The sequence below is a fragment of the Bos indicus x Bos taurus genome, chromosome 5 (assembly GCF_003369695.1).
Source record: "Bos indicus x Bos taurus breed Angus x Brahman F1 hybrid chromosome 5, Bos_hybrid_MaternalHap_v2.0, whole genome shotgun sequence".
Lineage (NCBI taxonomy): Eukaryota > Metazoa > Chordata > Mammalia > Artiodactyla > Bovidae > Bos > Bos indicus x Bos taurus.
In genome coordinates, this window is record NC_040080.1 from 77,484,144 (window position 1) to 77,501,451 (window position 17,308).

Sequence of the window (17,308 nt, forward strand, 5' to 3'; positions counted from 1 at the left end):
TGAGGAGGACAGGAGTGGGACAAAGGAAGAAGGAATAGGAGCTAACCGTGGCCTCCTGCTGAGCCAGCCTGTGACATTGGTTGTCTGGCTTAACTGTCACAAGACCTTTGCACAGCATGTGCTATTCTCATCACTGGTGAACAAGCAAGTTATACATGTAGAAGGTGTGGAGCAAGCACCTGAATGTAGCTCTCAGATTCATGGACTCAAGTGGGAAATGAATTTCTTTGTTAGATGAAAATTGATTTAATTTGATATTAATAATTATTAAATAGTATTAAATATCCAAATTTATAAACAGGATGAGAAAACCTGTAGGTCAAGCAACAGTTAAAAATATTTATGATGTCGGATAGCAGGTTCAACTGTATCAAATCAATTTAAAAGAAGTTTCAACATTCTTAAGTTCAAAAATAAAACTCACTTAATACAGGCTTATGGAATGAGATCGGAGAATGAAAAATGAAAACAGTACTAGATTTAATTTTCCTTCTTAAAAGAAGAATATCATTTTGTATTGATTGGGTTTTTTAAATTTTATTCAAAAAATTTTTTAAAATTAAAAAAATAAATTGTCTGCAGTACATTGCACATGGGATCTTGGTTCCCCAATCAGGTATTGAACCCACGCCCCCTGCAGTGGAAACGGTGTGACTGCTGGACCACCAGGGAAGGTCCCTATATTGATCGTTAATTTTATGGTATCCTTTGAAAAAAGGTCGAACAGATACTATCATACCTATTTTGTAGATTGGGAAAACTGTACCAAAAGGATTTAATTAACCTTTTGAGTCACTTTTTTAGTAAATGTCAAGTAGTATTAGCACAGAGACCCAGCTCATAGTTTATCATTAGACTATCTGTTTTTATGGAATTTTTAAAATAAATATTTGAGATCCTCATATGTAAAGGAGCATTACTTAATTAACTCCATAATAGTTTTCAAGTGTTTACAATATATTGTGCTTACAGGAACCACGGAACACACGGGAATATGAAACACACAGAAATATCTTGAGCCTGTACCTGTCGTTAAGACTCTCACAAGCTGGTGAGGGGACAGGACAATCTATCAAAAACCCATTTCAGTCCTTTTCTGAATGATTCTTTAATTAAAATCGCTGCTAGAAGTGTGGTACATGTGAGAATGCAGAGGTGTTAAAAAACACTGTGGGCTTCAGTAGGGGTCATGGCCAAAGGTAGAAGGTAAGTTTCGTGTTGGGACCTGGAGACTAGAGATAGCAGTAAGGAGGATGAGGAGGAACCAGCTGAACAAAGCCGCACACATAGACAGGGACACGGCCCACTGAGAACAGACTGCAGGGTTTACTTGGGGGCATTGTGGTGAATAGAACATTCAGAGCCAGATAGTACAGGACCTCTAAGGCTCATCAAGGTGGTCTGTGCCTTATCCTGCAGGCAAAGGGGAGCTATTGAGGATTCATTCACAGCAATGTAACATAATGTAAGTATTGTTATAGCAAGATAAATCTGAAGAGTGTATAGTATGAACTGAGGGAGGGAAGAGTATTAGATCAGACAGAAATGATGAAATAAAGTCATATACGTGAAATATATAATCCCATTAGTCCTAATGCCATTTTTATAATCATAGGACATAATAATGTAAATATAAAGTAATGAGAGCTAGTTCCAGGGTGATGGCTACAAAGAGAGGAATTGAAAATGAGGAAATCCAAGTAGTAAGGATCCATATGACCTGGTGACTAGTTGGAAATAGAGGAAAACAAGGGGACTGCTCTGTCCCCTTAAAATTCTTTAATCTGCATAATTTTCAGGGTATACCCTTTGTACTCAGTCAAGCATATTCAGTTAGTCTCTATATTTTCCTTTATTTATTTTTAATTTAAAATTATATTCTATTATCAATTATGTCAGAGGGATAGATTCTCCCCCTAAGGGATGAGAGATTTATATGGTATGACCCAAAAGATTTTTGGGGACAAATGACTCATAATGCAGCTTTTATGATCTCACGGTGATTTTAATGAAGCCAGACTTTCATGCAATAAACAGAGGATTATTATTTCACTCTGGGATCAGGAGATGGAAGGCTATAAAACACAAGGCTGTTTTAAAGGCACCATTAGAACATATAAACATAAATTATCTTTTAAGGCTTAAAATTCTCAGAAAAGTTTCTTCTATATGGAACACTGTATATCTCTCATCTTTTACCACTCTTAAAACCCTCATTACTATGACATCTTGGCAAGGGAATTATGGTAGAAACACAGGATGAGAATAGGGATGATGGAATAAATAAGGTGTTTCCCTACAAGAACTGGCTGTTAACCTGAGGCTTATTCAATATAACATTCACACATTCATTACAGCATTTATTTACAGGAGCTCTTGCTTTTTAGGAATTATGTTTTATATGGAAGAGACAAATAAAGCATATATGTGCTCTAAAGAAGCTTAGAGTTTATGGGGTAAGACAGATTATTAAAAATTTTACCTAAGAAGTTTATAAATACTGTATGCATACAAGATTATGGGACTAGGATAGAGGGGCATGGGGGAGAAGGAACTGAATCTGGGTTGGAAGGTGGGTGAGAGGAAGAAGCAGAAGGAGGTAATGACTTTCAAGAGAAAGCGATGCTTGAATTGCCTTCTCCATATTCCTTGCCTATTCCTTACCTCCACTCCTCACCCCAGGACCACTTGTCTCTTTTCTGGGTAGTTCAACCACACACAGGTAATCCAAGACCATCTTCCTCTTTTTCTCTTACTACCTTTTACATGGTTGATTCCTAAAGAAGTATCTTCAGCTCAATCTACCTCTCTGATGAAACTCTGAAGTTATGGGGAGAAAGTTTATCAGTGCCTAAAAGAAGCCACTCAAGAACTGGAAAACTAATGTCTTGGAAGCCAAAGGAAGAGAGAGTTTCAAACAGGAAGTGGGTGTTAATGTTGGATGTAAAAAGAAACAAAACATGTGCTCTGACTTCGGTGGTTAGACCACTGACATACTTGGCAAGAAGATGTGAGAGAAACAGTGAGGATGGAGACTTAAAGAAGATCATAGAGGCACCAAATAAACTGCTTATTTAAGACACATCTGAGAAAGGAAGAAAAGACAAAAATCAGAGGAGGGACTGGATGAAGGGAGTTTCTTTGATACAAAAGAGAACCATTTTCATGCTGAGGGCATTGCATCAGCAAAAAGGTTGCCATTGAACATAGACGAAGAAATTTGATAGAGTAAGTTATCAGGGTGGGGAGGGAGGAGCTGGAGCCCTTGTGGAGAGAAGAGTTTTTTCCTGCTCAAGGCAGGAAGTGGAAGGCAATGAGTGGGGATGCAGGAAAGTCTGTAGACCAGGAGGCAGGGAATCCACTTAATACGGATCACACACTTACTCTCCAGAGTCCCCCAAGTAGACCACAAAGAGGAGCAAGACACCATCACTGTGCAATCCTTTCTTAAACATTCACTTCATTTCAATGAATTAATGGATACTTAACCTTCTGCCCCTTGAAATTCAAACATGCCCAGAAGTAGCCAACAAAGGGCAGGATACTGGAAATAGATTCTCCCCAGAGGACTAAACTGCTGACCTTGCTCAGAACTGGTGGTGCATGATGCTAATAAAAATTAGTCTGATTTTCAGTCAGTTTTATTATCAACTTTAAATCATCTTTGTGACCCCCTTATCACTTTCATCTGACCAGATCTTTTCTGCCACCCTGTCCTTTCTACACCACTGCTGCTCAGACACCTTCTTCAAGGTTTCTCTTTGAAGCAAACATAAAGGCCTGAAACTAATTTAGGTAACAAGCATAAAAGAGCCTGAAGGAAATGAAAAAGTCAAGTTTAGCTCCTTCATATTGCAGAAGAAGAAAGCAAGACCCAGATAGACAGAAATCACTCAATCCAGAAATGGCTGAGCTGGGTCTGGAGTCATTCTTCCGGTTGGCCTTAGGGAGAAAGTTCATCTTGTCTGCCCTTTAAGATTGCAGCCCAGACAGCAATTTGGTGGCATCTAAGTAAGAGAATGGTCCATGTAGACCCAAGTAGATTCATAAGGAAACCAAGGCTTCTGGGGGAGGAGGTAGGAAGAATGACTTGATTGTTCTCCATTTCCCTTCCATCATGGAGTCAAAGTACTCTTATAGGACGTTGGAGATAACTGCAACAAACTCCTTTCTTTTCACTTCATTTATTGTTCTTTGATAATATTTTCAAAGAAATTTGAATTACCCACTTGGTCTTTTGCAATTCTTAAAGCCCCAAAATATATTTTCTGAAATGTGGGGTGTATGTGTGCACATGTGATAAAAAAATACAATCAAAATTTACATACATGATCTAAAAACCTAAGGCAACAACAAGGACAGTGATAGAAAATGGAGACCCAGGGAAATAAGCAGAGGACGAACCTGGGAGAAAGAACCTTAAGACGCTCTCAGTTCCCCACTACCCTGATGTGCAGTGTTGGATATAATATCAATCATATTTCAAATGTAAGCACAAAGCTTCTTATTTTAAGACATACCACGGGAAAGCTTTACTTAAAATTTTGAGGAAGCAAAGAATTAGCCCCTTATTTAAATATTTTGCATATTTTAGTTTTCCTATTTAAATTTGCTTTAAATGGGAACGTACCAGTACAAGTATATCACAAAGGCAGGTAAACATCAAAAATAATGTCATGAAGCTTGGGATATTTACTGTTTGTTTGGCTCAAGGGAAGCAGAGGCAAAACTTTATAAAAATTAACTTGTGGTATAGACTCTTTCTACCTTCTTACAAGAATGTGGTCTTTGGTGGGAAATACTCTACTATGTCTAATAAATATTCTTATTCCCATACCTTCTATCTACTAGAGTTTTGATGACAATTAAACATGATACTGTTATTTGGCAAAACTAATACAATTTGTAAAGTTTAAAAATAAAATAAAATTTAAAAAAAAAAACAAGGAAAAAAAAAAAAAAAGCACTCAATAAATGATTATAGAAGCTCTCCTGTAGTTGAAGAAGACTCGACTTGGGTCTACACCAGACCCAAGTCTTATCAAAATCAGATGGGACTGAAAGATTATTGATAACACAGCTAGACTCTTTTAGGGGACAACAAAAACCACTTCCTCCTAGTGTTCATTTGGTGATGAACGATTCTACCCAGTATGCCAATCGTGTCTAGTTCTATCCTTCTCAGTTAGGAATACTCTTTAAAAAAAAAAAGCAACCTGTCAGGGGAATCTAGAAAAAGTTCTTACCTCTCCTGAAGTCCTATGGGCTTCATTTTGAAAGGAGAAGGGCAGACAGAGGTGGTAGCTTTGATCTCAGGAGTGTATCGGCCTTGAGGGTCCACAACCACACTCAGTACCTTTGGAGCCTGTTCAGGCTGGACCATGCTGTTGGCTGTCTTGTCCTCAGAATGTGCAGGCTGTAATACAATGGGTGATAGGTGGATCTCCTGATTTTTCTCTTTATCTTGTCTCAGGGAAAGCTGAAATTTTTCTTTTAATCTGTAAAGAATCTATGGAAGGAGATACAAAAAATTTCCATCAGTTTTTCGTGTTCAACAACAGAATATGATCTCCATCCCAACTTAGAAGACAAACCAAAGTAAGTGAGCAAAGCTTCCTAGGAAAATTTCTCAGTTTTATACTATTGAGGATTTTCTTCAAAAAGATACAGTTTGTTTCCAGTTATGGAGTGCAAAGGGCTTCTCTGGTGGCTCAAGTGTTTAAAAATCCACCTGTAATGCAGAAGACTTGAGTTCAATCCCTGGGTCAGAAAGATCCCCTGGAGGAAGAAATGGCAGCCCGTGCCAGTATTCTTCCCTGGAGAATCCTATGGACAGTGGAACCTGGTGGACTACAGTCCACAAGGTTGCAAAGTGTTAGACACGACTGAAGTAACTGAGCAAACATGCCCTCACAAGGAGTACAAACATATTAAACATATATGTACATGAGTCTGCTTTTCAAATAGAACTCAAAAACAAATATGGCTAATTTTATAAAAGTATCAGATGTCAGTTTGATCACATGTAAACTCTAATTTAAAACAACTGACATGGAAAACTTATAGAAAGAATAGCCATGATATAGAGACTTATGACTTCTATAGAAATAGAGATCTGCAACCACTACAATGTGTAAGAAGAAAGTCTCATAAAGTATTAATTAAAGCATAGCAATGCAATAAGCCACAAGTTCTTAATGTAAGAAATGCATTAGTCACATTAATTTGAGTATCTAGTAAATACTTGAAAAAATTAAAATTTAGGGCCCATGTTAAAGAATAATTTGGACAATGAGAATTTTCTTGTTTACTTCTTGCTCCTTAAAATTTTTAATGTGTGTTGAAAAAAAGCCAAAGTGTCATGTTTCTTCATTCTCAGAGTCCTTTCTGGAATGGCTAACTCAATTCAGAAAGTTTTAAAACTTTTAAAAGAATAGGACTGACTTTGCTGGGACACGCCAGTGGACCAACTTGTGAAGAGATCAAGGTTTGTCCTTCCTGTCCTCAGGCTTTCCTTTTTATAAGCCCCTTTCCCCTTTTTTTTCTTTTCTTTTAAAAATATTAATTTTATATTTTATGTGTTTTCATATAGTCTTTTTTCAGTTTTACTGAGATATAATTGACATATAACATTGTATACGTTTAAAGTTTAAGATGTACAGTATAATGGCTTCATAGTTTTTTCTCCTTTCTTGATGATAACTCCTCTACTTCAGTTATAAAAAAAAGAATCAGGATGAAACAAAAACACAACAATCTAAGATGAGAAGGTATTAGACTGAAATTAAGAAGAAAAGAATTCAAAGAACTGAAAACTCAGGAGCAGGGTGTAAATCTTCTTTTAAGCAATAAAGAACAGAACTGAGAATGCAGAAAATACAATCAGTTAGATATGACAAAGCTGAGAGTCTGCATGGAATCTATAGCAAAGGAGAAACAGATGAAGATGAAAACAAGAGAAAAGATGGGATATGGACTTCAGAGAAGAGTTATGGTAAATAATAAACCAGAATAAGAGAGAGAAGCAAGTCATCCAAAACTATTTTTCAGTGCCTTGTGTGAAGTACAAAATAGACAAAATAGTCTGTATCCTGTTTCTATGGAATTTAGGGATATGGAATGAAAAAAGTTCTTAGTTTTTTTTTAAAGTATGTCGATTGAAAGAAGAGTGAATGTGAGAAGAAAACGGAGCAATTTTTATGACTTTGAGAAAAAATGCATATTACAGAGGACATATGAATCCCATACCTAGATAAACTGATATTCATGTGAATAAAGCCAGCAGGAGCAATTTCTCAAAGACACAAGGTTTCATAAGATGTATTACCTGTCTACCCTTCCTGAAAAAACTTTACTCAGAGTCATGAGAGAGATGACTCCAAATGAAGAACTGAAGAAATAGAAACTGTAATATGAAAGGGAGCCCTGGAATTATTTAAATGTAGAGTGAAAAATAAATTTATTTAGTTCCAACATCTCAGATTGTAATAACAAGAAATAAGTTGAAAGAGGGCAAAGAAAAAAGTATGGATGAATATAGTTTTAGTTAGGGATACAGAGGGAACGGAAGTTAGGACGTTAGGAGTTTAGGAAAGAAAGACCTCCTTCTTTCTCTGGCTACAGGCTCCTCCAAGGAGTCCGGAACCTCAGCTGTCCCACCCACCTGTGTGCTTGGGGCAAAAGGAAGAAAAGGTCACCACCGTCCCAGCCTCACTGCACAAAATTATGGTAGAGATTCACATCTAGAGCAGACCTCTATGATATTAGAACCTGAGAATTGGGACTCAAACATTTTACTCCCAAGTCACAACATTAATTTGGAAGATTTACTTAAAGTCTTTATTCCTGATGTTTCTCTCTCTGTTGTATCTTGCAGCTGTGTGTAGTGGGCACATTCATTTCTTGATCCCTCCCAACCTGAGGGTCATCACTCACTAATAAAATGAGGATTACAATAGTATCCCATAAAGCTTTGGTGAATATTAAATGAGATAATTTACATGTTCACAATATTCAACTCTTAAATGCAACATTATCAGTGTGTCAATAACATATATACAGGTTTTATATATTTATATATATAAAATAGAGGTCCTTCTGACCTAATTATACATGAAAGAAAATGAAGTTTAGCTAACTAATGTGGCTGCTCCAAAGCCAGCAGTTAGTTGTGGGAGAGCCAAACTCAAGGCCCCTCTGCTTCAAAGGACTGATCACTTCCCACCCCTTATGTGCATGCTCTTTGCCACACCATCGTTCTTAAAGATCAACTCTGAAATCACATCTGCTTCCCATGTGATTCTAGCAATGGGTTTGAACATCACCAAATCTAGGAGTACATCTTTGTTCACTGAAAGTTCTCTCTGGGACTTCCCTGTTGGTCCAGTCACTAAGACTCCACACCCACAATGCCAGGGACCTAGATTCGATCCTTAGTCAGGGAACTAGATCCCATATGCTGCACCTAAGTGTTCACAGGTCAGATCAGATCAGTCGCTCAGTCGTGTCCGACTCTTTGCGACCCCATGAATCGCAGCATGCCAGGCCTCCCTGTCCATCACCAACTCCCAGAGTTCACTGAGACTCACGTCCATTGAGTCAGTGATGCCATCCAGCTGCAACTAAAGATCCCACATCCTGCAATGAAGACCCTGTACAGCCAAATAAATAAATAAATAGAAATATTAAAAAATAAAGTTCTTTTAAGGAAAAGGACTATGCACAGATGAGGTATAACTAGAAATGCATATTATAAATCAAACTGCCAGGAAATTAAGGAGAGTCCTTCTTGCCTTTTATGTCAGTTCACTTTTGTATAACGTGGTAACTTTTATACTGGTGGTATAAAAGTTGACTATGGAACGGTAAAGCTAAATCTTGAATTTTTGAAACAATGGGTTCTAAATATTCCTGTGACAAATATTATTGCATAAGGAAAAATGATGTTCAATATTAAGTGGCATGTAACTACTTTCTGTAGGATAGAAAATACTGAAGATAATGCCTAAGGATGGGGAGATGTTTTTCGACTTGCTGCTTCTTTTCAGTTTCTATAACCTTCAAAAAGCACTTTGTCAACATTCTGCACAAACAAAACCCACAATAGAACAATATCAATTAGATGACATGTATGTATTAAGATAAATACGTAATTACTGAAGATGAAGAAATTAGAATTTGAGACAGTTTTTCATTTTTTAATAGTAAATTATTTTCCTGAATGAGAAAAGAAACAGACATATATTTACAAAAATCTATTTAATCAAGGATAATGCATATATTGTATATTCTAAGCTTTTTCACAGTCAACTATAATACATATTGGAGAAGGAAATGGCAACCTACTCCAGTACTCTTGCCTGGAAAATCCCATGGCTCCTCCATCCATCCGCAAAGAGTCGGATATGACTGAGTGACTTCACTTCACTTATAATACATAAATCAAAACATTCACTTGTCTGTTTACATTAGAGTTTTGGAGAAGCATATTTCAAAAATGGAAATGAGAGAGACTTCCCTGGTGGGCCAGTGGCTAAGACTCTGAGCTCCCAATGCTGGGGGCCCAGGTTCAATCCCTGGTCAGGGAACTAAATCTCATATACCACAACTAAAGATCCCATGTGCTGCAACAAAGACTTAGCACAGGCAAATAAATAAATAAATATTTTAAAAATGGAAATGAGAAAGCCAAGAAAATGTCAGCCTTCTCCCTAGTTCCACTGACAGGTGTTAGTGGAAAATTAGCTCTGATTCAAAGTCCTTCTATACCACTCATGAGCTTATGTTCTTGGTGGTGAACCTCGCCACATATTTTACAATCATCTCTTTACTTCATCTCCGGTTAGAGGTCACTTTTTAAATCTATATCTATGCAGTATGTGTAAAAGCTGATTTCTACATCTTTAATTAGGGGAAGCAGAACCTGGAGAATATACAATACTCCTAAGAACTGTTTAAATATTCAACAGAGAGAGCTGGTCTGTCTGACAAAATGTGAAAAGAACTGGAGAGGTTGGTACTTGGCCTATAGAGCAGTTGTCATGGAATTAAGCTCTACAGAAGTGTTTCCCAACACTTCCCAGCAGGAATTTTGCCCTCCTGGGAGATTTGGCCACATCTGGAAATGTCTTTTGGTCATGGTACTGGCCTTCCCAGATGATGCTAGTGGTAAAGAACCTGTCTGCCAATGCAGGAGACATGAGACACGGGTTCAATCCTTGGTTAGAAAGATCCCCTGGAGGAGGGCATGGCAACCCACTCCATATTCTTGCCTGGAGAATCCCATGGGCAGAGGAGCCAGGTGGGCTGCAGTCAAGGGGGTTGCAAAAAGTCAGACACAACTGAAGCAACTTAGCATGCACACACATACAGTGTGCACTAGGGTGTGTGCAGGGGGACACTGGCCTCCAGCGGGCAGAGGCTGGAGAGAATGCTAAGTACCCTGCAATGGACAGGACAACCCCCATTCCTGATAGAATTATCCAGGCCAACATGTCAGCAGTGCTGCTGTCGAGAAACTGGTATAAGGGACCTTAAAAATCACCTGGTATAGTCAGTCACTTCACATTTAAATCCGTGGTTGAGTGACTTATGGCAAGTTAGAAATGAAGTTTAGAATCCAGGCTTCCTGATGTATTCCTATAATCATTCTCCACTACAGTGTCTTTTAAATCCCCACAGATCTTCTTCCCCATCTTTTTCCCAAAGCCTCTGAAAAAGTGTTGTCAGAAATTTTTCTCTGTGCAGATCGAGATCTGGAATATACCATATGTATGTTTCTCTATATGAATGGACTTTGTTTCCAAACTCTACCTAAAAGCTTGCTGTTGGAGTGGCAAGTCAATATAACTTTCCCTTTAAGAACTTTCTGTTTAAATCTTGGGATTATCAACACACTCATTTGATCATTTGAAAAAAGAAAGAGAATGGAATATTGAATGAAAGAATCTGTAAAAATCAAAACTATTGCAGGAGCAAAAAAATAACAGGAGGAAGAGAACCAGAGAAACCAGAGAAACAAATGAGAGGAAGCTTAAAATAATCCTATAAAGTTATTTTGCAGCTTATAATTTTCATTTTAAAAATCTTATTCAGTTGTACAGCTTAAACTTATGCAATGTCAGACATCAAATACATTTCAATAAAACTCATAGGTGACTAACACAAAAAACATCTGTTTGGATTAAAATATGTTCAGATCTCAAGAGGATGCCACCAACTAACAGTCATAGCACTTCTCCTTTGCAGTAGTTTACAGTTAGTTCTGAAACAGTTCATTCATTTCTTTTAGTTGAATAAAATGTGAATCGCTTGTTACTACATTGCAGGAACAACACTGTGGGGGCAAAGATAGCACACAGTCCTCGCTTCTGGGGATTCACAGGCTTCCAGAAGAGACAGATGTGTAAAAATGATGTCCAGTACAAGGCACTAGGTGTAAAATAGAGCTGTGTCGACAGCAGGTATGGTAGTGCACATTTATTACGTCTGCCTGAGTTGAATGTCTCTAATTAACACAGACATTGTCATTGATTTCTAGACTCCTTCGTGGCCAGAAATAGATGTTCACAAGACAGAGTGACAGGATTTGAAGAAACTACAGTGTGATCCCTTTACATATAAAATCACGGGAAAGAACCCAGACTTTTAATCCAAATAGACTTGGATTTGAATTCCCACCTCTGCTCTCAGACACCCACATACTGCTTGTTCTTGGTCAAGTCACTTATCTTCTCTGATCTTGGTTTCCTTGTCAGTAAAATTAGGAAACTAAAATACATTGTGTATATATATAAAGTCTATAATTAATAAATTATTGTACTGTATACTTAAAATTTGCTAAGAGGACAGATACTGTGTTAAGTGTGCTTATCACAGCACAAATCATAATAAAGAGGAAAAGAGAAACTACTGGAGCTGATAGATATATTTATGACATAGATTATGGTGATGGTTTCATGGGTGTATGCTTGTCTCCAAACTCGTCAAATTGTTTACATTAAACATGTACAGATTTTTGTATGTCAATGAAGTGTGTTAAAAATATATTGTTTAGTACCAGGCAGTACATTTAGTACTGCCTGGAAGAAACTAGTTATTATAGTTGTTATATTATTTTTGTTATTATTGAGAGGGTTGTATTTTGAGCTGAATGGTTTCTATTAATACAGAAAAAAACAGAAAATTACTTTGAGAGATATGTCTACTTTGGAAAGTGGTTCTGTAACCAAAGCATTCCAGCTCGGAATCTAGTCCCATTTCCTGAACCACTAGGAATTACCTATAACATATTAGAAAAGTGTGGCTGTATATGTTCACCTTTGACATGAATTTTCCTTGTGATGTTCAGGCTACATTAGGTAGTCCAATAGAGAGTTTGCTTTGTCCACTACCAAGACCATGACTAGACAAACATTTTGAATGACATATTGATGGCTCTTCTACGGGCAGAGATTTTATTGACCCAAACATCTACTTTTTATGTGTTTTCTAAAACTGCTTTCCAGGACTTCCCTGGTGGTGCAGTGGACAGGAATCCACCTGCCAACACGGGGGACGTGGGTTCAGTCTCTGGTCCAGGAAGATCCCACATGCTGCAGAGCAGCTAAGTCTGTGCACCACCACTACTGAGCATATGTGCTGCAACTACTGAAGCCGGAGCACCTGGAACCTGTGTTCTGCAACAAGAGGAGCCATGGAATGAGAAGCCGGTGCACCAGCATGCAGAGCAGCCCTAGCTCGCCACAACTAGAGAAAGCCTTCATGTGGCAAGGAAGATCCAGCACAGCCAAAAACAAATAAAATCAAATTGCTTTCCAGTAGCAATCTGGTCTGTAGACAGCTCTACCTAATTCCATAAATACTTCTGCACTTGTTAATAAACTTCTAAGTGCACTGGAGATGTAATGCAGGTGATAAACCACATTCTTTCTATTATTTATTCCAGTTTTAATTCTTCTCAGTAATATATTCCTCCACCTAAAACAGACTGAATGGATTGGAAGTTGCCCACACGTTTTTCCCTGGAAAATTGTATTTGTCTATTTGCTGCGCCACCCACTCTGCGTTCACATTTGAGAGGTGCTAAATAAGTCACACATTTGAAAATGTCATGCGTGTCTAATTTTATGCCTGGCAACATACTTTTTTTTTTTTTAATTTTAAGGAAAGTAAACAATATGCCATATTTCAAAAATTTTGCCAAGCCTTATGTTATTGTTACAGAGCATGTAATCCTCCGTGACAGTAATTTACCTATATAATTTCATAACAAAACCACATGCTTTTCATTTCTATGATATGAGGAAGGCTTGGACACAAATAATGGCATTTGATCTTTCATAAATATAATTAATGCCAGAGGGAAATTTCTGAGTTATATCTTTTCCTTTGCCATGGAATCAACAAAATTATGGGAAACAGAAACCAGAATATATTTGTTTGAAAGTCACAAGAGTGAGAGTGTAACTATTACAGAGAGATCCGAGGAAAAAACTGACTTTAAATCAAGATCATTATCAAAAACACTTGAACATGTACAAAGATAAGCTTATTTTAGAGAATCACATTTGACCAGTCCTCCATGTGAACTTGTCAGTGGTTAAGTTGTATCAGATAAACTTAACTTCATCATATTCCTGTGTAACAGGTACTAGTTATTTTTCTATCAATATTAATTCCTTTCTATACTGCTGATTCCCCTTCTATTTTTTAAATTGACCCTTTCACAGTAAAATGGAAGATCCTGTTTGAAACATATCATTCTACTACTTTCTTTCATTTATTCAAAATCTATTGGGATACAAATCAAAAGTGTTTCTTCTGTCTCACTACTCCCCATCTTGAATGGATTCCTCTCCCAGGAAATGGAAACACAACCATCCGGATTATCAGTCAAATAACCTGAGAGTCATCCTTCGTTTTTCTCTTTCTTCCTCCCAGAGAATCAGTACATAGCAAGTCTTTTCAATTCCACCTACAAATAAATCCCAATCCTTCACTCCTCTCCATCTCTACCCCCACCCCCTAACTCAGGGCCACCATCATATTTCTCATCAGGCTAATCCAATAGCTGCTCCAACACTTCACCCCAAGTTCTATCCCCAACCGCTCTCCACCAGCAGAGACTCTGATCTTTTAAATTCACAAATCAGATCACATCAAAGCTCTGCCTGAAACAGCTTCTGCCCTTCTCCTGGAAGCCAGAGAGGACTCCTGCCTCAGCGTCAGCTGCTCCATTCCATCCTCCACCTGTCACATCCTTTGCCAGGGAGGCCCTGTCCCTACTTTTTCAGATACCTCAGTTGTCTTTGATTGCTCTGCTCCACTCATTCACTATTATCTCACCATAAACTCTTCATGGCACTTAATGCTTTTGATTCTTTACAAAATAAGCAAACTTTGTTTTTAAGAAGTGGTGTTAGGTTTATTAGAAATTGAGCAGAGAGCAGAGCTCTCATATTGCCCCCTCCCCCACCTCCCTCAACAACTTCCCTTATTACTAACATCTTGCATTCGTGTGGCATACTTGTTACTAATTAACTCAACATTGCTATGTTATCATTAACTGAAGTCTAGAACGTAGATTAGGGCTCACTCACTCTTGATGCTGTACGTTCCATGGGTTTTGACAAATCCATAATGTCATGTATGCATTACTGTAAAAGTATCGCACAGAAAAGTTTCATTACCCTAAAAGTCTGAACTACTCATCTCTCCCCCACAACTTCTGACAACCACTGATCTTTTTACTGTCTCTATAGTTTTGCCTCTGCCAGAATGTCATATACTAGGAATCATAGAATATGAACACTATTTAATTTTTTAAAACAGTAAATTATTGTCTCTGTCTTCTTCTGGAGAATAGGCACCATGAGCACAGGGACCTTATCTGTTTTGTTCCTTCCTTTGCCCAAAGGTCCAACAGGCTCACAGTGAACCCACTGCAGGAATTTCTGGATTAAATGAATTGATGAATCTACCTGCCAGCCCTGAAGGGAGCAATCGCCTACACACTTTTGAAACATTTCATTCTCGGTTTCTTCCAGCAACATTGGAGCAGACTTAGATTTTTGGATTTTACATGGATGCTTTGCAGCTTTTGGGAAAAGAAGGGTCAGTTGTTCCCTGGCTCCAGGTAGTTTAATGTGTGGTGACTACAGGTTCTATTGCTACTGGAGACCAATATGTAGGGTGGGGATTTATCCAATCATGTTGGATACATGGGGATCCACTCTGAGCTATAGATACAGAATTTGGAGCATATCTAACAAGTTAATAGCAACCTCTGCTCTGACTCCCTCAGCCTTCTAGTGCTCACGAGCTGCTAAGGAATCTGCTTTCCCACTTTCTTCCTTTCATCCTTGCCTTTGCTCTTCTGGATCTTAAGTATTTACTTGCTGTACAAGGCGGCTTCCCAGACGGCACAGTGGTAAAGAATCTGCCTGCCAGTGCAGGAGATGCAGGTTCGATCCCAGGATAGGGAAGATCCTGGAGAAGGAAATGGCAACCCACTCCAGTATTCTTGCCTTAAAAATCCCATGGACAGAGGAACCTGATGGGCGACAGTCCGAAGTGAAGTGAAATGAAGTGAGTCACTCAGTTGTGTCCAACTCTTTGTGACCCCAAGGACTATACAGTCCACAGAATTCTCCAGGCCAGAATACTGGAGTGGGTAGCCTTTCCCTTCTCCAGAGGATCTTCCCAACCCAGGAATCGAACCCAGGTCTCCTGCATTGCAGGTAGATTCTTTACCAGCTGAGACACAAGGGAAGCCCAGAATACTGGAGTGGGTAGCCTATCCCTTCTCCAGGGGTTCTTCCTGACCCAGGAATTTAACTGAGGTCTCCTACATTGCAGGTGGATTCTTTACCAACTGATCTATCAGGGCTACAGTCCATGGGGTCACAAAGAGTCAGACATGATACAATCTCCACTTGAATCTCTCTGTATCCCTTTCTATTTTCCTCTTCCTTCCAATGTTCCAAGCAGAAAAACACTGTAATTGTGACTTATAAGACAGAGGACAACACTTGAGATTTCCTCTATTACAAAAAGAAAAAAAGAACCACATATTTTAAAACTCAAGTAACCATAACAAGAACCATATCATATACTACCTAAAAAATGTCCAGAGGTGTCTGTCAAAATTTCCATAAAACCTCCAAATTTCATTAAATTTTTTTACCCATAACCTCCACTATTTAGCTATAAAAATCTGCATTCTTACTCTTAAATTATTCTTTTGTTGATCATGTCACAATTTTTAGAAATTTTCTTTCTGACTGCCTGACCCATAGAAGATGCCGCTGAATTCATGATGATGGGAACTCTAGGGTGACTGGAAACTTGCTACTTTCTAAAGCTTAGATTCTAGGAAATATGCCAATCTTTAGCCTATTTAAGGCCTTAATGTTTTATATCCTTGAAGTTGAGACCCACTCAGCCTCTATCTTTCCAAACTGAGCCTTAATCTTTCTAATATAAACCCCTTCCCAGGACAAGGAGCACAAATAAACAAAACCCATTAAGACACTCAGCAACACTGTTGACTGCCGCAAGCATAATTGGAGTGATGTCTTTTGCAGGGGGCATTTAAAAACTAAGGAGGGAATGCTTTTAGAAATGTGCAAAATTAAGAATAATGTAGCACATAGGAAAAAAGATATTAAAACCCATTTATAAACTTCAAATATTTTAAGTTATATCACAGAATTTTCAAAAGAACAGAATATTTTATCATTATGTCAGAAAGGTAACTGTTAATTCATTCAACACCAAGAAGCACTGCCTGTTTTAGTGTGTTTAAGTTTATTTGGAGTTCTATTTTAAAAATTTTGAAATATACTCTTAAAGGCTTCATATCTATAACTTGTCATTTACAGAGCTATTTGCAGTGTATGCTTTTATACTTTACATTATTCTTTCACCTAAGAATTAGTTGATTATGGATTGTTTAGCCTTGTAGCCTATAATCATCTCCTTTTCATGACTGGAATTTCATCAAGTGCTTTCAAGGTGCATTAAAAATAAGAAAACCTTAATTTTTCTCATTAAGAAGTAAATTTACCCCTAAGACATATTTCTTTAAAAATTTTTCCCAAGTTGCATAAAGATGATATAAAAGAAGAAATAAAGCAAGCCCAAAGTGCACCCATGAGATTTAAATGACTTTGAGGGTTTCAGTGACCTCGGCAAATCAGTTTCTGAAACTTCATTCTCAGGGTTGATCAAGTTACTAAAAGCCTCAGTGCAATTATAGCCTTATTCTGCAGGTCAGAATCCATAATTCCATAGGTTTTCCTTTAGC

The 17,308-nt window shown here is 37.9% G+C and overlaps 1 protein-coding gene across 5 annotated transcripts in view; it reads right to left on the minus strand.

Annotated features, from left to right (window-relative positions):
- The window catches only part of PTPRR (protein tyrosine phosphatase, receptor type R), a 274,286-nt gene that overhangs the window by 93,925 nt on the left and 163,053 nt on the right, over positions 1–17,308 (minus strand). For all 5 annotated transcript variants that reach the window (XM_027542557.1, XM_027542556.1, XM_027542558.1 and 2 more), the window contains one exon: positions 5,247–5,509. In XM_027542557.1, the coding sequence (XP_027398358.1) occupies positions 5,247–5,509 (263 nt within the window). The remainder of the gene's footprint in view (positions 1–5,246; positions 5,510–17,308) is intronic.